The 23103-nt window shown below is 44.4% G+C and overlaps 1 protein-coding gene across 3 annotated transcripts in view; it reads left to right on the forward strand.

Moving 5' to 3' along the window:
- Nucleotides 1–23103, forward strand: part of LOC110978520 (transcription factor AP-2-epsilon-like) — a 163558-nt gene that overhangs the window by 35689 nt on the left and 104766 nt on the right. For 2 of the 3 annotated variants that reach the window (XM_087148396.1, XM_087148395.1), the window contains exons 3-4: nt 7461–7706; nt 8235–8497. In XM_087148396.1, the coding sequence (XP_087004522.1) occupies nt 8453–8497 (45 nt within the window). In that variant the 5' untranslated portion in view covers nt 7461–7706; nt 8235–8452. Of the gene's footprint in view, nt 1–7324; nt 7707–8234; nt 8498–23103 lie in introns of those variants that run through there. The other variant, XM_087148394.1, reaches the window with a different exon arrangement.

Below are 23103 nucleotides of genomic sequence, written 5' to 3' on the forward strand. Positions count from 1 at the left end.
TGTTACATAAACCACTCTGAATTTCAGCATCCTACTTGTTGACGGAAAATAAGAGATTTTAACCAACCACAGCAGAACTCTGTTCAGTTCATTACCCTCGTGCTGTAAGCCTCGCCAAGGATCGCATTTTGTTAAAAGTGTTCAGTGGAGTAAACATATCGTTTTGATTGCTGTGATAAATCCGAATGGACTGAGCAAAAAAAGTAGTTGTCTTACGAAATCGAGAATATCTCTGCAACGCATCGTCAGATTTTAACGAAGTCCTAAGATTTGTAAAGCTAACATTCAGGGCTTCGTTTGTTAATAATTTACGATTATTAATAATTGTTAATAATTTCTAATAATTAGTTTGGGAAAAATTAAATATTCCTTTTGGGTTGTTTATAAGGAAGCATCCTGCATCTCCCGGCGCCGAAGACTCAAAGCCAAAGTAAAAAGAATTCTTCGTCCTAAAACCCCCTTAAAACTTGCGCGGTTCAAGTAATTAAATTCATCAAAGTTTTTTGGCACCTGCGGTGCTCAGAACTGAAAATTGGAATCAAATGGAATTCATAAAATGAACGAGTTGAGCAAAAGGTAACATATCACGATCTGTAACAGTCATTCACTGAGGATTATATGCTAATCTTGAATCATGTTTTCTCTACCTTGTTCATTCCACCGCCTTTGATGTTCCGCCGACCGGTCCTTTATTCTCGAGTGGGAGTAGCTCAATGCTGCTTCCATATGTACCGTACCTTCTTACCGTCCGGGGGAAAAATGAATATTGAGCTTTTGAACAAGTCCCTAGTAATCCGGATAAGTCATTCGTGTCAGGAACATGAATTTCGGGTTCCTTGAGTTTTATCCCTCCGCGAAGCGCAGAACGTGACGAGGTGACATCCCGATCACGAAGGCGCGAATTTTCGACCCGCCAAGCCGGAGCCCCCCCCCCTTTCCTCCCACGCGCCTTCATGAATATGCATGGTGGACCAGGCGAGAGGTTTATCCATCTTGCACCTAGCGATTCGACAAAGTGTCAAATCAGAGTGACCCGTCAAGCCATCCTCGTGTAATCCTGCCCTCCTCAACGACCTGTAACACCGGCACCCATCATCGATTCATCGATTGCTCCTCCTTTAATCAAAGTACCGTACGGGGTCCCACACTGCCCCTTTACCATGAGGTGGGTCACACGAGATTTCTGAAACCATTACCTTTCTCGTGGAGTTTTAGGATGCCATCTGAAATTAAACCGTTTTCCTATCTTTGGGCTGATACCTTTTGTTTTGCACACTCAAAAAACAGGTGGGAGTTGGGACCAATATTAAAAGGCACAAACTTGCTGTTTAGCGCATTAAACTCTTGCTCAACAAACATTGGTTCCCGGCTAAAATTTCCGTGCGCTTTCAAATGCTTGCCACTGATTCACTTCCACCTGTTTGTTTGTTTGTTTTTTTGCTCAGCGTATATCTCGCTAAGCCACTTTTCTAGTGAGCTTTTAACTGATGGTAACAAATTGAAAGCATTCCAGCATGTAAATTTAAAAAGCACAGCGATACACCTATTTGTCACAGCCTCAAAACATGCGTAAACACTGCCCATTTGCTATGTTTTTGCCATTTGCTCAAAGTTTGCAACGGCAAGATGTGAATTATACGAGCAACCCCAATGAAACAACAGACCAGAAATATTTAATAAAATACGTTGAAACTCAGTTTTAATTAAATTATGACTGAAAGATACAGAATTCCAGTGAAATAACTTTATTTTACAATACTGAAGGTTTGAAAGGTTAGAGCTGACGAGTTGGTTTTGCGTTTTTATAGTAAGCTTATCTTTCTCCGCCAGGATATCGACACGATGTCAATGTTTTCCAATAAAATCAATCACTCCAAACATAAGGTGTCCAGTTTATGTGAGAGTGTTTATTTTTTTCAGAGGGTGCACCCGATGGTTTTTATTTATATACAGTTTCTAATCGAGAGGAGAAAAATGTCTCCCTTTCTACGTAGGACGACTTGTTCTGAGGTCAAACCTTGAGACTAAACATTGCACGCTGCAGGTCTCGAAGTCTGTTTTGAACCGCAAAGCAGAGTTCCAATTCTTTGACCCGGACGATTGGTTCTCTCAACAAATTAACACCTAGTTATTGCAAATTCTTTGATTGACTGTATCTTTCTTTATCTGGCAACTAAACCTTAAATATTTGGATTCCCTTTGAGCTGAGGATTAAAAAAAATGTACTTGCTTCACGTTACATGCCTTTCACCGACATTTCCTGAGTACAACCTGATCAGTGACTACACCTTGCGCAAGTTCTAGATACTCCGGAGGGTTTAGTCTCTCTGAAGAAACTCGGGGGGCAGAGACGAGAGAGACGGGGTCCCTTCGGTCCTTCCCCGAGCCTCCAGGCCCCAGAAACCAGCCCCCCAAAACAGCCCCTCTCCGTCACTCCGGCATGCTTCACTGGTTGCAGAAATCTATATTTCCGACGAGTAGCCCGGAGCGGTAGAGTCAGGGGGGGGAGCCTACGCGACCAGCTCGTGTCCCCAGCCTACCCCCCCTCCCCTTGGGGGCGTATGTGTTGTCTGTACCGGGGCAATGCCCGCGCAGGGCACCCATGCTGACGGAAAACGGTAACAAACTGCCCCACAACACCTGTCTATTATCGTGGAGGGAATTTCTGTCTAATTGAAGTGTTTTCTTTTCTTCTGGTAGTTTTGTCAGAGAAAGTAATAGACATTATGTCAAAGTTGCAATATGAACGGTTTGAAAGAAAGACAGGGAAAAGGGTTGTGAGCAAAGTTTCGGAAGTAATGTGAGGTTATGAAGTTCACGACATCCGTCCCTCAAATTTGCTTGAAGTGACAACGAACTGCGGTTTGAGTAACTGCAATAAAAGAAGCCATATTTACGAAATGGAAAATTCTAGTAGATCAGTACATGTCAAATCAATACAAATGAAGTATAAATCCTGAGCGTTATACCTAGGCCGTGAAAATATTAGATAAGAATTCCATCGTTTCTGAAGAGAAAGTTGTAAATGCTTGAAGTATAAGGTTTTCAGTATGGTGGGACATCACCCCCAGTTCCATTTTCTGTGACACAGGTTCGAATCTCGTCCAAAGCTGAAAAGGAGATAAAATTTGTGCCGAAATTTCTGCGTTTGAGTCACCAGTAGCACGCCCTTTGAAGGGGGGAGAAAACTGATTCTTGCATTACTGGAAACAACTGAACAACGGAAGAAAAAGTACAAAATGATATCCCATAATCGCCTTATCGATGGATGAATATTGATATTGCCACGATCTACATCTCAGTATAAACTATCCACATTCAAAGAAATATTCAAAGGATACTTTCATCTATCTTAACTGCAAATATGTAAGGTGTAAAAGTCGATTTCCCCATGTTAATTTTTTTTAACCACTTCCTTAATGGCAGAGAAATTAATGACCCCCCCTAGTTCTTTTTCTTAGCACAAGATCTTGTAACAAGTTCGATTGTACAACTTGAGATATATCTTCCCCAATTCTTCTTTGAAGAAATAGGTAAATAAATAAACACTGAGAACAAAACAACAACATCATCATAGAAGTAGGCCTAATCTTAGAATAACGCTGTGCATTTTTCTGAAAAAATGAAGTGGCCGTTAATTTAGCCTGCCGCGCCAACACATACTTTGGATCATGAATACGGGGGCAGACCATAGCGCGGCCTGACAGACATGTAGCCCCGGAAGATAGCGCCGTGGCACGGCCGAGTGGCGTGTCCGTCATCACCGGCTGGTGACGGGCCCATAGTCCGATGCCAGACCGCACCCTTCTGGCTGTCTCTGACGCTCAGACGCTTCTGATAGGGCGTTAAATTAGATGGAAGACAACGAACAGATATACCTGTCGAAATGGCAACAAGTTAATTGATTAGTGGTGTGCAGGCTGTAGATATTAGCAATTGTGTCAACGAATGTTCAGTATACTTTCAAGTTTTGACAGGTGTGGATGAAAATTTCCAGAGAAGGTGCAACTGAGGACCTGTTTTGAGGGACAATTCGAAAACAGATGCAATAGCTGGCCTAATAATGCCATCTGTGTTCACTCCAGGATGCATTGATTGTGCTCATGTCAAATAGAACCATATGGAATGTACTTAGGAAACGTCACGATATGTGACCTCCAACTTTCACAATAGCCTTGCGAACTCACTAAAGCCAGGCAACAAGTGCTCCATTTCGCAACGCTAAAAACTGTCTAAAAATTGGTCTCAATATTGAGAACAGAAACTACTCTTACGACAAATTTCTGTATAGCCTCACACCGACAGGTACCGTAACGATATGTACTTCCATTCCCTGGATCTCCGCGCCAATTCATTTACATAAATCATTCCTGACAATACCCCATCCGCTAAAAAAAAAAAAAAACCACCCGGCTAACAATGATTCATTACCACACATTCCCTCTTCCTGCCCCCCTCGTCTCCTCCCCCCCTCCTTCTTGTCTATCTGTCATTCAAGCTGTCCCTCCGAAGCATATTGTGCGGCTAGCCCCTGTCTCGTTGGAAACCTCTGTCTCCTTTCTATCATGTCTCTCTCGCTTTCTGTTCTTGGCCCGCCCATCACCCTGAGCTCGGCCGCTCGCCGCCCGTGCCTTACCTGTCAGCCTCCATGCCCCTCCGAGGAACAAGTCTTCCTCCTGATGTGCTCTCCCAGAGATCTCTATATTTATAACATTCCGGGGCCGCGCACATAACGTCCCGTTTAATGATTCATCTTGGACGAGATTAAGTTTTAGAGATTCTCTTGTTTTTCTTTCTTTTTCTGCCCCGTGCATTAAGGTCAACAAGAGGGAACTTCCGATCTCAGCGTGAAAAAAAATGGAACAGTTAAACAGAATCTGACAGGGGCAGCGACGCGAAATGGATCGGCAAGTTGTTTGAAGAATTCTGTCCTAAGAAATACATAAACCGGAGCGCTGATAAAACCAAAGGCATTTTTGATGTCCATAAATACGTGTCACTTCCACTGAAGCTTTAACAGCAAATGACACCCATTTACAGGATCCGGGTCACATTAATGTTGATTTAACAGAGCAGGTTACTTTGTCGCTGTAAAAATGCAACAATAACAAATTTCAACTGAGGATAATTCCAAACTTGCTTTGCGCTTTATCAGTAATGGCAATGTACAGATTGATAATCTCCGTCCAGTATTCACTGATAATCCAAACTGAATAATGTTTGATCTGAGAAAACATTTAACGCACACAATTACGCATATTTATTATGCATTTCCAAGACTACATTTCTTAATCTTTTAATCGAGACAGCAACGACGTAAACTTGCCGACATAACTTGGACAACCAAAACTAACTCCTATAATTATTCCTTCCACAGGTTTTCTCGTTCGAAATGGAACAGAAACCTTCAAAAAGTTTCTGACTTAACGCGAGCAAATTTCTGCTTCGAAGGTTTTGCCTGATCAGGGAGACAATAAAAAATGGAAGCTTGTCCGTGAACCATCGCCTCACAATGCACAGTTTCATCCGAATGAAAGACATTTGATTGAAACCAAAGTCGCGCCATATTCTTGCTTGAGAGCACATGCAAAACACCTTAAAAACAAACGAACAAACAAAACACTTCCTTTGATGTCTGTCCACGAAACAGCCGTTAGTGAGCGAGTCTAAAGTGACTTGTAACAGCTGGAACTGAATATTAACATTAGCTCATGAATACCGAGGAACCGTTTTGTTCTACTCCTACTAAGAATATTACCGTTGATATTAAGAAAACACACAAAAAATAACCACACCCAACGGTGTGCTAAACAAAATCACCAAAGACACACCAAACAGCGGCTTGCAAATAATATTACTTAAATTGAATTTCCCCTAAATGCTTAGAAATCGGCATGTTATAAAGTTAGGCTTTCAGAAAGGAAAAAAAAATCCAAGGTGGGCTGGAAACTGAACCACACTTAACAACAGCTCTTCAATTCACTGCTTCGAGTTTTCTAACATGTCCAGACGTCTAACAATAATCCAAACTGCTGAAAATCTATGGATTTTCAAGGCCATTTTTATGTCCATACAATCTGTGGGCTCAGCGAATTGTCTGAGGTATTACAGGACCCTTATTTTTCTGTCGTGAAATTATTCACTTTAATTTCATTGTTTATTTATCAAGTTAAAGACATTGGGCATCTTAGCGACAACCTTATAGGCCTACCCATCGTTCAAAATTTCTAGATCTTTAGCCAGTCGAGTCGTCTCAGGTAATTACCCGTCTGATCTTGTAAATGGAGATGAGTTGCAGAAAAAAAACCATTTCTGACTTGAATCAGCGATTTATAATTCGATTGGGAGCATAGCACGGTTGGCGGATGCTTACGTAGCGTCCTCGGCCTACCCGTCCTCCTTGAGATACAAGAAAACATCACCGACACCTCCACCCATGTACCTTCAGTAGCACCTCACAGCCTCTAGACCCACTCGCCCCATCGCCGACTAACCACACCTTCAAGACTTGCAGGTTCAAGACTAGCAAAGACGAAGGAAAAGAAAGAAAGAAAGATAGAGAAAGAGAGGAAGAAAGAGGTCCTTTTCTCTCGCTCCGCTTTATTTACACATCCCAAGGACCGAGCCAGCCCGCTCTAGTTTCCCCGTCTCCTCGTATCCTATGTCAAGCACATCTCCCGAAGGAGACACCCCATACACCGCTTATGCGCCTCGATTCAGGCGGTCACTTGACCCCCCCCCGATCAAAAACACTGTGAAGGAAAAAAAAATCTATCTTCGATGGTTTACAAGAGACAACAGAATAATAATAAAAACCTGTACTAACTCGGTCTGGATTGGGCGATTGGAGAGCGGATGAGGCCAGTAAACTTGAGGGATGGAGAAGGTGCACTGCATGCTCTTGGGGGCAGACCGGGTTGTACATACGTCTTGGGTAACCCCAGCTGGCAAAAAAAAAAAAAAAAAAAAAACATGGCAAAGACGTGCTGAATTTTGTTGGCTGGGCGCAGGGGCCAATCCGCGAGTACTGCGCCCCGCAGGGCCACCGTCCAATTCAAAATTCCCCCAGGGGTTGACATACTGTGAGGCTGACATACAAACGACCACAACTATCGAATAGTCAAAGAAGCCATTTGGTTATCATGAGATCTCTGACAGTCTTTTTTTCCCTCTCAACCCCAACCCCTATTGAGCCCACAGATCTTGCGACCACACTATCGGGATAAGGGTGTCACTGTGCCGAACGTGAACACCTTGCTGTCCTCCCTCCCTCAATCACCCCCTTCTCTAAAAAAAAAAAAAAAACCCTGCTGGTATTCTAGAGTGGTGAATCCCAGAGTAAGGGGGCGAAATCTCTCACGCGCGCTCAGTCAGCGCGCATATATAGTTTGTACAGAGGGATTACTTTAACCCAATAACACATGCCTTGTGTGTGTGTCTGTCTGTCTGTCCCTCTCCAGCTAGCAGCACCACCGTGCATCGCCTCAGTTCGTCTGTAGCCGGGCGTGTTTTGAGACTGCCTAACGCATCGTGCCGTTGTGTGAGTGTGTTGCGTTGAAGAGCAGCCACGCAGGCCGAATCGCCTACCGCGCCCGATCCTCTCCAGTGACTGACCGCCAGGTATACGGACTGCGGCACTGTCTGGCGGGGTATTCTATCCTTCGCGTCCGACCAACCACCGCTATCAAATCCTCACTATTTACAAGGTATGTTATCCGGCTGCATCTCCTAATTAATCGTACCTCCCTTTCTTTTATTTGCCGTCCCCCGGTTTTTTTGGTCGAAGAGTTCTCGGGGTGTTTTTATCCGTGCGAGTGGCCTTGTTCCATCGTTGTGTTCGCGGTGTGCTTATTTACAAGGCGATGAAATCACCCAGTCATGCATGTCTGCTGAATGTGCTTTAATCTGGGAGCTGTCTCACTGAAGCAAAGAACAACAAAACACAGAAAACTTAGTTAACAGCCTTGACCTTCAAATACTTTTCTTTTCTTCTTGATTAGCGGTAATATTTTGTTTGGTGCTGTGACTGGCCGTAACCTTTTTGAGCTGGGTCAAGAGTGTGTTGCCTGCTCGGCTAAAACGAGGACCGTTAGCACTTCAGCGTCTCCTGTCGCAGACGCTTAATTTCACCAATCTCTTCAACCCGTCTGTAATTATACAGCCATGATTTAATTGGCTTTCTTGGTGAGACATTTCTTGCCTTGATTCTCCGTTCTGTCTGTGTTTTACGGCAGCGGTTCGCCGACGAGGCGGCAGTGGATTCGAGTGCCGGCGACGAGCCCTCGCCGTATCGACGCGTTCACCGTCAGAGCCTGAACCAAACGCCGACTCCTCGGATCCGCCAACTTCGCCGGGTTTGCTGTGGCCGTCGCCTGGTCCACTAAGAGCAACTGTCTGTCATATTTCGCCTGATTCTTCAGTCTTGTTTGCGTCTTCGAGGGCTCCAGATCTCATGAGCGATATGTCGTTTCTTGCTTTGGATTCCAACAGTTGGCAGGTAAGAGATACTGACTTCAATTTTGCTTGCCTTGGCCAGCATGGATCTAATCTGACACGTTGCTGGTGAATTGCAGGTCAATGTCACCCGCGCCTTGTAACAATAACCCGCTTTTCGTTCCCGTCTTGATCACGACATTCACTGCGGGCGAATGCGTTAGTGGCTTTACATCAAAAACGAACCGTTGAAATTGTTCAATTTCACGGTCACATCCTCATTATTTAATCAGTTATCCATGTCACCGATCGTCTCTTGCTGGGGGGTGGGTGCTATCATAATTGAAGGTCGGGAGATCGAATCAACAGACGGCATACACGTAAATTTTAGGGATTTGGTTGTCTCATGACATCGTTGGCAAACAATGAAGCAAGAATTCCGATGTCTTTTAGCTGGTGTTCATTACCCAGTTGAGCTGCCGCCTTTTGGGGGGTTAGGAGAAAGAGGTACATATAGCTACATCGTGGTTAAGCTGACTCAATCTTTCCCTTGGCTAATTATCTCGGAGCTTTAAAACCTGACAATAGCCGCAATGGGTGGCTCCCAGCTCGACATAAACAATTTTCCGGGGTTCACTTGTCCCTCTCCCCCCCCTCTTTTTTTTAACTTAATGCGCCCCCAGTGCACCCCGATTGTCCCGCTATGGGCACCGGTTTACCACCCCTTCTTGTCCCGTTAAGTGGGTGCACAATGCTCGCCCTTTCCCCTTAACAAATGCCCAATTTGTGAGCTGATTGCAAAAACACCGGCTTCGGAAGATTTTGCTTTCATCACCAATTGGGAAATTGATAAACAGCTCTTTGTCAGCGAGGTGTTAGCACAGGCGCGTGGTACCGAAGTCTGTGCCTCGATGCTACCTTGATAACTATTATCCCGTGCATGTTAGTTGGTGTTCATTTTCTTGATTTGTGAATGTCAAGTTCCGGGGATTTGTCCGACTTATAATCGTGAAGCATAATACGTAATATACACACCACTGAGTATTTATGACGAGTTATTTACGAGCTCTAAGCGGTCATCTGCGTGCAAAACTTGCGACGGTAAACACGGAGTGCGGCAGCGTAGGCGCGCCACAACGGCTGCTGTTTCATTCAACGAACCTTATTTAATTGTACTTCGTAACGGTGTAAACACTTCTGAAGAGAAGGAAACCTTACAAATAAAAAAAACCAACGCGGAAAGAAATGCACTCAACACCAGGAGCTATAACGGGAGGACTTCTTAAGAGGGTCTGCAAGACAGAGAGGGGTCAGGGAGCAAGATTAGGTGGAGGAACCGGAGTGTCCCTCTCTCTACCGTTAGATCAAGCACAGCCCTTAACGTCTTATGAAGTTCGCTTCTTTTTGGCCCCCCCCCCTCTGTAACATGCACGGAGACGCCCATCTATTAACCTCGTCATCCCTGGTCGCCTTTATCTGGATACATCTTATTATCAGCTCGCTCCTTGGCCCTGGAAAGGAGGAAAGCAGAAATCGGAAATTCAAGTGCCCCCCTTCCCCCACATTGAGGTCACGGGGGTGCGTTGACTCGGATGAAGAAAAAAAAAATGATGTCATGACGCCTGTTGTTGAATATGTATGACAAACTTCTTCTATGAAACCCTCTACCCAGAACAGTGGTCTTTCTCTTTCGGAGCGTGCCGCTCATTCGATTATCGTGAGTTTTGTACTCTCGACTTGAAAGCGACTACTTGAAGTATTTCGTTTCAAGACAGAAATGCTGACATTTTCCAAGTTCTTCTTATTTTTGGTCCACTTCTTACAGGTCTATTCATAAAATTGCTTTCTCTTGGATTTTAACGGTTCAAAAGAGCCCTTGTCAGGGGATTAACAACTCTTTTTAACATAAATTTGACCAGATTTGACGCATTGTGTGTTCTAATACGGCTTCAGTATAAATGATGGAAAATGTAATTTAAGCATGCAGTAGACCTATTTGACACTAAAACATTCTTTTCTTTCAACTAAATGATTTGAAATCAGTAAAGGACCCTCCAAAATTATCTGTTGCCATTTTAAACGTGAACATAAAGAATTCTGGCTGAATAATTTCACAGCTTGTCTTGTTTGTTCTTTGAAAAATAATCATATGCCACATCAACACCAAAGTGCAAGTAAGACCAAAATAATGGAGACGAAACAGCGCGCAAATTAAAGATCGACACAAGAGACGTCACTCTCAGGGTGAAGGCTTGGGTTATCTTTACACACTGGAACGGGACGTAACCTTTAAATAGAAAGAACCGAAGCTCACATGACACACTGGCCGGACGCGGCTAAGAATTGTAGAAGAAGGATCAACCGAAAAAAGGTCACCGAGATGGAAGGAAGGCCAAAGTGTACCCTAAGTGCCGTTGGCATTTTGCCTTGGCGCTAAATGCTAACCCAAAACGTGGGGGGAAAAGACTGTGGTTTGCCAAGTACTGTGGACCGCAGGGTAAGGGCTTTTGCGTTTCTGAATAAGTTGATGGTAGGAAATAATTACCCCGAATTTGTCCTGTCGTTGACTGTTGTGCTGTTTAGTATTGGGCATGAAAGTTGTTAAATACTGCGAACTGGCTGATTTGGTATTGCTTCTAAGTGGCTAGTGTGAATATCCGACATGGCAGAGCTTTCACCTTCCTCATGCTCGACAGGTGAATTCTGCCAAGCCGATAACCTGTCGGCTCGGGCAGGGACTGGTCCCCCTCCCGACTGCATGTCACCGACGCATCGGGGGACAGAGGGCGACCTGTTCCTCTGCCGGTGCTGGGCGGAAGAGTTAGTCCCTGGTTAGCCCCGCTCGCTCGACACGGAGCACGTGGCGGGACCGTGTCCCGACCGGGCTCAAGTTTCAACCACCCAGACCGTACGGGGGGAGAGAGAGCGCCGCAAACTTCCCATCCGGGGGTCGCCCGAGCGCGCGGTGCCCACTGCCCGGCGCTGGCCGTGCCTCGCTATCGCAGACTCCCCGTATTGGATCTCACTTCGCATCAATTAAGGTTCTTTGACGCCCCACCTGCCGCGCGCGTTACCATGTACGCATGTTTGTTTGGGCCTGTGTTTCCAGAGAGTAATGTTTGATGGCTTTGATATGATATCTCGTAAATTTAGCATTGATTCTGGGAGGGAAACTAAAGCCGTGGACTGTATCGCTTCCAGTTTACAACTGAAGACCGCCGCGCTGTCACTGCGCTCATGCTCAATTAGTTTTGATTATGTTCGGCCGTGTAACGACGCACTCAACCATTACCAAGCAGTCAATTCGCTTACAATACTGGCGAGATTTTCTCGCACTACAGTGAAACAGAAAACTGTATCAACAATGGCAACCACATTACCTTGAAGTGAATTCGATATTATCTTGAGTTGGAAGTTGCATACTATAGTGTATGTTCCCTTTAGTTTTATTTATTTATTTATTTATCATTATTATTATTATTATTATATTCTGAAGCATCATGTTTTTTTTAATATACTTTCGTTAAAACGCATGCAAATACATTGTCGTATGCATAACTATGCCTGTATACTATAAAAGGGGCGGGACAAAACTGAGGGGTTTTTCAAAACTGAGGGGTTCTCTGTTCATAAAGAGCGACTCCACTTAAATTAGATGTACGCTTCGTGGTTATTCGCTTAAAATCTCAACCTTGTCGCCTAATTTATGTCATGAGTCGTCTATGCTTATGACGTCACGAATCGGTCAAAGGTTGCCAGTGTATAAACTAAATGCCATGACAGAAAGTTTATGCATGAACTTGTAGTTCACAGATCGGAAGAAAGTAGGGTGGAAATTTTTTGTGAAATTTGTCCTTTCCCTCAAAAGAAATTGGCACAATTTTCTTCGGGGTTGCTGGATGTCCAGATGTTTAAACATTTAGCTTGTTGTCTTAAGTCTCAAATGTTTTTCTTTCCTTTATCGTTATCAAATGTCAAGCTAAATCTGCATAATGAATAAAGGAAAAAAGGTGTGGACTTGCTTTCATCTCAAGTCTTCCTTGGATCATGCGGTACAATTTGTATTTACATCATGCTTGGATACCTGAATTTTGCTTTATTTCATATTATTAATTTTAGTGTGGCAGCCGTAATTTTGCATATCACACTCCAGAAATTGTACTCTTTGGTGAGATTCCGTCAATCACCCAGCCTTTACTCTGTCCCCTCATGCATGTATTTATGATAAGCTTTCTGCCCGGTCAGTTAAACAGCACGGAGGACAGACGGACAGACAACTTAATAAACCCGCAGTGGAGAAAATAGTGTTGATGAATTGAACGATTCCGTTTATACAACACCCGTGCCGGGTACCTGCGCGGGAGAGCGTGGGGCGCCGGGCGCGCTCTGACGGCGGGTAGCGTGTGGAAGTGACGGATGGCATGCTCGCCGGCCCGTGACAAACTCCGTGTCCTGATGAAACGCCGGCACTGATCAGAACAGGCAGTGACCAGCGCGTCAATTGGGCAGACCATCGGAAGCAAATTAGCCAACAAATAGTTGGCCGCGTTGAGCTGAGACACACGGCCTTTTGGTTCTTGGAGAGCTTTAGCGGGATTTTTCTGAGGTCGACCAGATGGAAATATGGGTGTGGACGGTTAAGTTACGCGACTCGCCCATCTTCTCCAAGCATTTTCAGCAATGGGACAAAATCCGCAGCTTCTGCCTCAAAATACCTGGCATTATGGTGCCTCGTTAATGATCAAATTCATACGGTTTCCAGTTGGGGAAAATCAACTTTTATATTTGAATATTTATGATTGTCATGACTATTCTTATCGCTATGAGGCGAGATACAAAGTTTTCACTTAGTTAAACATGCAATGACTTTTTTTGCGATCTGAAAATACTCTTTTCAGTTCCACAATAGTCAATGCTTTTCTCAAATTTTGTTTTTACTCCCGTGACTACACTAGGAAGACACTTACTTAAAACTGCATAGTTTTCTCGGTTATAAAAAACCCATGATCCATCCTCGCTAAGAATCCTGCGGTCTAGGACAGGAATCTGTGTATTTTGCAAGGTCTTTAAGTTATTTTTTTGCTAGGTTTCTGGATGTGGAAAAGCTGCTTGAGATCTTTAACGCTCGCCGGAGGGGGCGTGGAAATTTTAAAAATGCCAAATGTTGAACTTATGCGCTTCGCGATAATTATCATTCACCGAGGAGTCGCATTAATATATGAATTATTCTCGATTCGGCCGACTTCCTTGTTAAATTTCTGTCATCTTTTATGTATGGTCAAAGTATCTAAGCACGAATTAATTGTTGTTGGCTTAAAATATGGTTCAGTTGCACTGAACAGTTACTGACGAAGCCCTGCCTCCATCATGTTTTGCGCCAGAATCTAGATACTTCTTTCGTTTACAAACACCGAGCGCCATTTTGCATGGGCGGCTGTGAGTTTAATTTGCCTGGTCAACAACAACGCATTTGCCAAAAACTGCACATTTACCTGCTCTGGGTATTGAAAAGAGGACCTGTAATTTAGTTTTCTGTTAGTATCTGTTAATTTTTACTGTTTTTTTAATGTTGCGTGTTTTTATAGACTTATATAAACTCTTCAAAATTGATGGACGACTACAGAGTTCCCATGGGCTAAAACTATACTGTTGTGAAGTGGCGAAAGAAGAAATATACAGACTTTCAGTGAATTCTGGTAGCTTCATTGCCATGCAAATTCGGGGCTGATAGAAATGTTACTGTTTGATGGACATATTCTGGCGCACAAAGGTCTTTCTGACATCCATTGTTGTCTGTTTCATTGGGCGTGAACGCAAAGAAACCAACCAAGGTTCCTTGCGACCAACTCGCTCTCACAGTCGGGCCTGTTTTTCTTAGCGCCGAGTCCTTACATGTGGACCCCGAGAAGGGCAGCTTTCCCAAAGTCAGCTGCCCGCTGTAACGGCTGGCTCGGTGTTTTGATAGGGATTACAATACATAGCGGTCAAGACAATTAGCGAGCTGGCTATAAGGATATTGGGTTTAAGAAAATCAGCACGGAACAAGGGGCGAAGCTTCCGTTGTGGCGTGTTTTCCTTGTACGTTCAATAGTCGACGGTCAATGCCGAGAAAGGAACACGCTTCTTTGGAAGGGAACGCTTGAAGTTGGCAGTTTTCTTGGCGGTTTGTCCTGCCCCCCCCTCGCTGTCTTCAGTCCGGGGCAGTGAGAAGCATTGTCCGGGCTTCGGCAAGAGATCAGGGAAAGTAATCACTGAGACCAGAGTCGGCACAGAACTCAGTGATGATGTACAGGAGATCGTGGCCGCGGCGGGGGTTGTGTGTAACGGGCTCGATTTTTAGGGGATAACCGAGGGTAACCCCGAAGTACACTTTGCCGAGGTCGAGGGCATAGTTCCACGTTCCACTCACCCTGTCAGGCTGGACACTTTCGAACATGGACCATTGTGAGAAATGGACAACCCTCCATGTTTTCGCATCACGTGCAAGCAAATATTCTTGAGAAGCCCCAAAACAAACCTTCATTTTTAACTCCATTATTGGTTCCTGTATTAGAGGTGAACAAAATGACGGCATCATTCGCGTTTATCTTTTTCTGAAAATGTCGTCAAATTGTTGTTAATTTTGTTGGATTAAAAGATTTATTTTGTATGTACACTTTGTAAGTTAGTCAGTTGGTTACTTAATTGGTTAGGTAATTAGTTAGTTTTGTTAGTTTGGGAATTAAAAGGAGTTAAAAGGAGAAGTATTTGATCAAACAATCACGCCGAACCCAACTGCTGTACTTGATATTGGTCATGTGAAAAAAAGAATGATGGCGCAGCCTGGTTCTGTTTACCTTAAACTGACCTTTGACCCCTAATACATGACCAATAAGAAAGAAAGGAAACTTCATTATGTCAGAGACCCCCCCCCGTAGGTTGTACGGGAACAATCGCGGGTTTCCCCTGTCAGGAACCACGGCGTGCTGGGAGCTAGCGGCCCGCTCGGTACACCTGAGACGGGAGCCGCAGCAGCGAGCGAGCGCCGCTCCCCCCGCCAGGGACAATGCACTCTATTCACGCCGAGTTTGAACGAGTCTGGATTTGCCTGGTTCCAAAATAGTATTGTACACACACGCTTTTCTTTCCCCATTTATTTGCAGACAGTTACAAACGTAGCTGTTGCGAATTGGAGCGGGAACTTTGACAGAGTGGAGAAAACTCGGATGGAGAAAAGTAACTGCAAAATTGATTCGGGCTCGAGTGTTGAAGGGGAAAAAAAGAAAGAAACTCGAGCATCTATGTCTATTTGAGTATTGATTAAAAGACAGGACAGACCGCGTGCGGTTTGCAGTGTTTGTCTTTCAAGTTTAGTTTGATGTTATATACGCTTTTTGAGTGATAAATCCCTGGTGTGATTGGCCGAACACGGTTTTGGACGTCCTCGTTCAACACAATTAGCAGTGCTTGCCTTGGCATGTGTCATATTTTCATAGCGCGGAACGGAATAACATCATTGAGCCCGAAGTTCTGTGTTGCGGTCAACTCTTTTCCAAAATGACTAATCTAAAAAACCACGGCAGCTTGTGCATTATGAGCACCCCCCCTAACACCCACACCATATCACGGCATGATAATTATGGGCCCAGTCTGTGTTTTCTAATACAGCTCGGCGAAGGAACCAGCACGTTTCTTCTGACAACAAAAGGGAGACTTGCCGAGTAAGGGAAATCTTAATCTTGGCATTGACTGCGGCATTCGGTCTTGTATTTTTTTTTTCGCTTGCCGGTCGGTCGTTGAATGACGGGGGACAAAGGCACGAGCTGGCAATGGTCAATGCTGTTTTTCTATGAAGTGGCGTTGGATGTGAATAAGTACATTGTATAGGAAGTTTTGAAGCACAATGTACGAAGGTAAAGTGCACTGTTTGAATGGGTCCAATGACCTTTAACGAGATATGCATACTCCCCGACCCCCCCCTCCACCACAGCGGCAGATTACTGCTGCTGTGTTTGAGATCTAGTTTACTAACCTCCGCTCAAAGGTGAACATTTCTGCTGTGCTGACGTCAAAAATTGCCGGCGCCCTAAATGAGGGGCGTGACCAGAAGGTACTCAAAGCAGGACGCCATTTGAAAAATTAATTCGGCGATACACGCAAAAAGGTTTGCTACAGTTTTGAATGATATTGATGGCAATCTCAGGATTCACTTGTGAAATATACTTCAGGATCACCTGAAAAAAGTGATTCTTTCCTTCAGATGTGCGAGATGGTAACGTTTAAAACGCTGATTTAAAGACATGATTAAAATTTCTAGAAGAATAATATATGAACGGCCTTATTAATAACCAGGTTAATTGTAAATATGCAGGGCAGACTTGAAGGCAAGTTGTTTTCCTTCTTGAACTCCACGGCAAATTGCGCAGAAGTGCTGCCGGCAAAATGTTTACCTGATGGGTGGGATGACTCACGCCATCGAATATATGAATACACGAGCCAGCCATGCCTGATCAAAGCTGTTCTTGCACCGGCTAAACTTAGCTCTCTATCTCGCTTCGCTCACCCTCTCTCTCTCTCTCTCCTCTTAGCTCTGCTGGACGATTTTTGAATTCTGTCTCGGCTCATTCCGCACCCCTCTCTTTTTTTTTTTTGGGGGGGGGAGGGTTGTACTCGGTTCTTTATTCAACAGTGGTGCATTCCAAGTCAATCATTTGGGTCTAGGATTCGGACTCTGTGCACGTGCTTAACAATGAGGAGGTCACTCGGTGAGTGTGATGCCAGCCTGGTTTGGAGAACGCGTGACTCCGAAGACAGCTTCCCTTGGGAAGCGAAAATGACGGCACCGATGCAAAAGGAGAATTTGTTTGTGATTCCAGTGATTGAAATCCACTCAGGATCGCTAAAATACTGAAATCATTCCAGTAAATCACACAGCTCTTGTGAACATTTCGGTGGTTTATGTATCATAATTTTGCAAAAAGAGTAGGCCTAAGTCGAAATGAATACTGACCCAATCGTACACGTAGCTGGCGTTAGAGAGAGACGGGAAAATGTGCTTAAGTGGAAGAGAGGGAAAAGGACATTTAAGCTTATTCTTTTCGAGGGTAAGCCCAAAACAAATGGCTATTGAAGGTGACATTTTCATAGGGCTACTTTTCAATTTGAGGCAAAGACTTGGTCAATTAGTAATATTAAATTAGGTCAATGGTTTCTGCATAAACACAGACCCAGGCAAACCACTGACAGTTAATTGCATTTTAAAGAGCGCCTCTTTAAGGAAAACATGTTTTCTCGGATTTTATCTGTTCAAATAATCATGGAAGCATGCACATAGAACGCAGTGTCATTTGTCTTCAGAGCTCAACTATAACAAGCTAAAAAGGGCCTTTTTTCTGTTTATGCCAAGATGCGAATTCTGAATGTAGATTGCGTCATACGGAGAAAACACAGACAACGAAGGGAGCCCTCTCCCTGTGTTTGTAGTGGATAAACCCTATGCATGCAAAATAATAAATGTAGCCATTGTTTGGCATGCAAAAGGTTTATCCACTATGAACACAGGGCGAGGGTTTCCCTTCCTTTTCTCTATTTTCTACGAATGACGCAATCTACATTCAGAATTCGCATCTTGGCATGAACAGAATAAAAAGTCCTTTCAAGCTTATTAAAGTTGAGCTCTGAAGACAAAATGACACTGCATTCGATTTGGATGCTTCCAAGTTAATTTGAACAGACAAAATCAGAGAAAACATGTTTTCCTTAGAGGTGTTCTTTAACGATTTGTTTAGGAAATTGTGTTATCTGTCCTTCCTTAACTTCTCCAAGGCGTCTAGTTCCCATCGTCACTACATACTGAGGGTATGCAGCGCGTGTGCTGGCCTCGTCGTTTGATTGATGAGCCTTGTATACATGAATCACACCTAGGCCATAACTGATATGGGGGGGGGGTAGATTGGGTACCAGACCGGATCTCGAACCAACGCTTGGCCGCGGTAGGGAAAAAAAAAGGAAGGGTGCTTCATTTCACGTGCGGTTTTGCGAAGTTGAGTTTCTCTGTACCAAGGTGTGACGGCGTGAAAATCTGTCCTGTGCGTTAGCACCTCAAGCCAGGGCGAGAAGTACCGTGCCCGCGGGGCATACCGCCCGCCGACCAGCAAGCCGTGTGCACGCGGGCTCTTCCCCCCTCTCGCTCCCATTTTGTTCGGGTTAAATCATACGCTTCGCCGCCAACGAATTGGACGTTTCTCCTGCATCTTTCTTACCAATTTGGGTCGGGAAATGAGCCCACCGTGCCGTGCCGTATATCAACGCTGTGTGCATATTTTCTGGCGGAGATCGGCAGCTTTCTCGCTTTCCACCCGGATAATTTTTCTTTCTTCAAAACTCGTCCCCCACGTCCCCGCTACGGTTGTGGATGAAAACGTGCGTCTGTTGAGACATGGACAAGTGAACGGTCCCGTCCGTGCCACTATTTTTTTCTCTTTTCCCTCCCGCTAGGGATGAGTGCTAGACTGTCGGCACAACTTTTTCAATGGCCACGATAGCGCTACCCTTCACACACCCTTAATATAATTAAGCAGTGGTATCAATCGCTGAAATTGCATCGCCTGGTTTCCCGCGTTAATTGAACATCGATAATTCAATCTCAATTCACTGATTAACGCTGCCGAATTATTGAAATTGCACTGGCCATTTCAATAAGCGAATAATTGATTCCCGCACTTCGGCCCGGGTGCGTACAGTTGGTGGCGTTGTTGTCCATCGCTCCCATATCAAATTAGCCGCACGTGGTGAATGCAAGGCATGGCCAATGCCTGGAACGTATCCCCTCTTCCCCTCGTGAAAAGAAATTCCAAGTCCTGCTAGAGGGTCCAGCGCGCCCGCCTAGGTAGCCTGGCCTGAGTTTTAGACGCGGGATACGCCGTCACCTATCCACACTACTACGGTAACGTGATTTATATGCGCGGCTCTCGCGTCTTTCCTTTCCATCGGTAATTGAGTCAAGAGTGAGATCGAGCCCAACTGTAAAATGACTTGATTACGGTGCCTGGAATGCCAGATAAATCTTGCCTGTCGACTTCCCCAAGCCCCCACTATCCCAGCCAAGAAGAAGGAGTAGAAAACCGAAGGGAAACTCCGCTCGTTTCGGTGTGTGCTCGCTGCATGCATGATGCGCTCGCCAGAGACTGTTCAATTTCGGTGGCTGCTTGCTATTCAGCCGTCGTATCTTCTGGTCTCCTTGGAGACTGGGTATCGCTGACTGGCTATTCATATTGTCCTGTCGCCCTCTGCCGCCGATATGTCCTCCGAGACCCAGTATCTATGACTGTTTGTTCACCGTTCACAATCCAACTCATTTCTGTTATTAATAGAAGTCATTTAAGTCTGGCGCTCGCGTCCCGAATGTGCCGATAAAATGCACAACGAGAAAACCTTAATTGGTAACTTACTCCAATCTGACTTGGAAGCATTTCCTTTTTTTATCAGTTCATGTAGTAGCCTATGCATCTCAGGAAAGAAAAAAACACTCGCGGTTTATTTCATTCCCCAAATACCATGTGGCCAAGTCCAATTTGGGAACGTCACAAAATATGCGTTGTTTTTAAAATGAACACCGTTACCCGTATTAAAGGTCAGTTGTTGGATGCAAATACTGCAAGGTGTGAGTTCAACACTGACATTCTTCCAGTGTCGATTCTTGGCGGCGAATCGACGATTTCGTAGTATTATGCGATAATAGGGAGCAACGGCTGTTGCTAGCGAGTATTCGATACTTGTCAATCGTGAAACCCTGAACTGAAGTTCGAAAAAAAAAATAGTGGTCTCGGATGATCCGAGTTGATGCCCCCGAATAACAGTGAGCTGAATACCAATGAAAAGATAGTCGGTCCGCGGTGCTATGGTGACGATCACTTAGGGCCACTTTTTCTCCCGGTTGATTTCCGCTGTAAAGATGCGATTTTTTTAACAAGTCGATTTCAAATGTTGTAAATTGTGTTCATATTAATTATTCGGTAGTCGAGACCTCTGCTGCGGATGTGAAGCTGGCGGTAGAGGCACGAGGCTTTAAGTATTAACCCCGTCGCTCTTTCTGTGGTACCGCGTTTATCTGAAATTAATCCATCGTTAATTATAACCCTCCCAAAAGCGTCAGTGTGGTTTAAATCTCTTCATTAATCTAACTTGGCTTCGTCATGCTCTGATTTTGGCTGTCACATTTTGGCTGTGACGAATTAATCCTCTGAATAATGGAGCAGTGTCTCTATCGCCTTGTGCCTCCCAACAGAGACATCACACGGTCTCAAGGCAGGCGCAAAGTTGAGTGTAGGTTCACTTCTTTTTTTTTCCAACAGTAAACGCTTGGATATGAGTCGGGCACCCGAACTAAGCCGCGGTCGCATGCGAAACCGTGATTTAGAAAATGACCGTGTGTTCCTCGCACACCGAACGCTTCCTCAGATCGCCTACCGGTTGTGAGAAAGTGATTTGCAATGCAAATATTCATTCATAATATCCCAAGGCGCTTGCCATTGTTTTTCCTCGCTTGCATTAAAAAGGGTCAAATATTCAAATCCATTAAGCTTAAAACCGCAAAGATGAACCGCTCATGAGTTTGTTTGTTGGATTTGTTTTCGTGATTCACCGCTCCCCAATTTGCCTGACAGATTGTTTACCAAGCCCGCCCTACTTTAGGCCTACATTAAAAAAAAGGACACTTTTGAGAAAAGACTCATCTTTGTAGTGTATCACATTGATGATACACGTGACTTGTATGTTGAAATATCGTCACATTCATCTTGTGAACCTCTCCAAAGCTGGAAACCAATCACCGACAGTATCAAGTTAAAATAACTGGAAACCTAATAAGGCCGTAAGACCCCATACTTCTCTTCTTTTTAAAGTCTCCGTCAAAACAATGCAATGTACTCATGCAGGAACGTATCCCAACTTCTAGGAGCATGCGCAATGGATGACGTGAATATGTCCTCGCTGGCCATTGTACTGCAGTCCTTTTCACAATGGGGTCGAGGTGGAATTGTATGCAGGAGGTTGTTTCCATTGAGCCGAATGTACTCCTGTAGACAAGAATCCTCGCCGGTTTTTTGCTCGAACAAATTCAGTATCCACAGGACAGAACTGCAGTTATTAAGTGCATTTTCGCAAGCTACGACAGGGGAATTTATATTGGACTGATCTGAAGGGAGAAGATTTTTCACAATTTAAACAAAACAAATGCAGTTCTACGTCTTTGTAAAAAATTAGAGCCCGTGAATTTATCTACTCAGACTGTAAGGCAGTGTTTGACGACGAAAAATCTATAATCCTGGTTATTTTTTTTCATACTGTTCTAGCGAAATTATCTCACTGTACGACTTAGGAAATGGACGGTCCATTTGTTGAGCGCCCAAAGCCAAGAATAACCGTCTCAGCCTTATCAGCCTTATTTGCTTGGACGGTCAGTTCCAATGGTCCATTCCGATGAAAATTTTGGATTTTCCGTCCGATTTTGTAAAGTGTTCATTCATTGGGATACAAACTGTCCGTTCAATTCCACCCAAAACTTGACAGTCGTTCTAGATATGGGTTCATTTTTCCTTTTCGTTTCCATTTTAGTTCAATCGATTTATGTTTGTGCCGAACGGTCCAAGAGGAATCGATAATACGTTTTCTTTTTACCGTGCAGAAGGCGTAATCGGATCAGGAATAATTCTATTTCAATTTTAGATTGAAGTCATTACAAAATGAAACAAATTTAGGGCTTATTTTTCGTCTATCGCCAATCAAGCCACGTGAAGTCAATTTAAGAACAGTCGAAATACAGTCAAACCTCATTAATAAGAGGTCGTTCGGACTTTGCAGATTATGAAAGGAACCTTAAATTATAACTAATGAAAGAATGCACGACAAAGGATTGGAACCTTACAATTTCCTTGATAATGAGCGGGAAAGTTGTGTTAGCAGTGCTCTAACGATGTTTGACTGTATAATGTGTATATAGCACCAACATCCAATTCAGCCCGAAGTAATCATGCGACATATCAACATGCAGTGCCCTGAGATAGTTATGTGACATTCACACCTTTTATCTATTCAGTATGCTTTGATACTGTGGTGGAGGTAACTTTTTTATCACATTGTCAAATTTACAAATTTGACACTGAACTGAAAAAAAAGCATGACTGGCATCACCCCCATAATTCAGGATGTCAGCGGTGAGACAGTTGCGGACGCTAATAGGGCTCACCTGTCATTAATTCGCGTCAACCGAGAAAATAAATTATCGCGCTCGGGGTTGTATTTTGCTTGGCGATTTGGCTGAATTACCGCGAATTATATGATCGGCCATCCGTGGGCCCTGGTCTGTCACGGGGGCCGGGGACATATCTAACTCTCCCCACGAAATCAGCCCCGCGAAGCACGGGGTATCCTAAAAACAACAACTGGAAATCTGGGGTCGCGGGAGCGCAGAAACCGTATCCGGGCGAAGGAATTTGGGAAGGAGCGGGTTCAATGACCGGAGAGACAGGCCACCTCTCCTGGTATCCCGGTATGTTTGTCTCCCATCTCCTCCTTGGTGTCGTAGGCCAGAGACCCTTGCTTGAGGCGGCTCGACCCCTTTGCTCCCGTAATGCCTTTACCTTCTGCGATGCCAAGACTTTTTCCTCATCCCTTCCAAAACACGCGTCTTGG

Source organism: Acanthaster planci, linkage group LG18 (assembly GCF_054643075.1).
Source record: "Acanthaster planci isolate LZ-2023a linkage group LG18, COTS_SCS, whole genome shotgun sequence".
In the NCBI taxonomy this organism is placed as follows: Eukaryota; Metazoa; Echinodermata; class Asteroidea; order Valvatida; family Acanthasteridae; genus Acanthaster; species Acanthaster planci.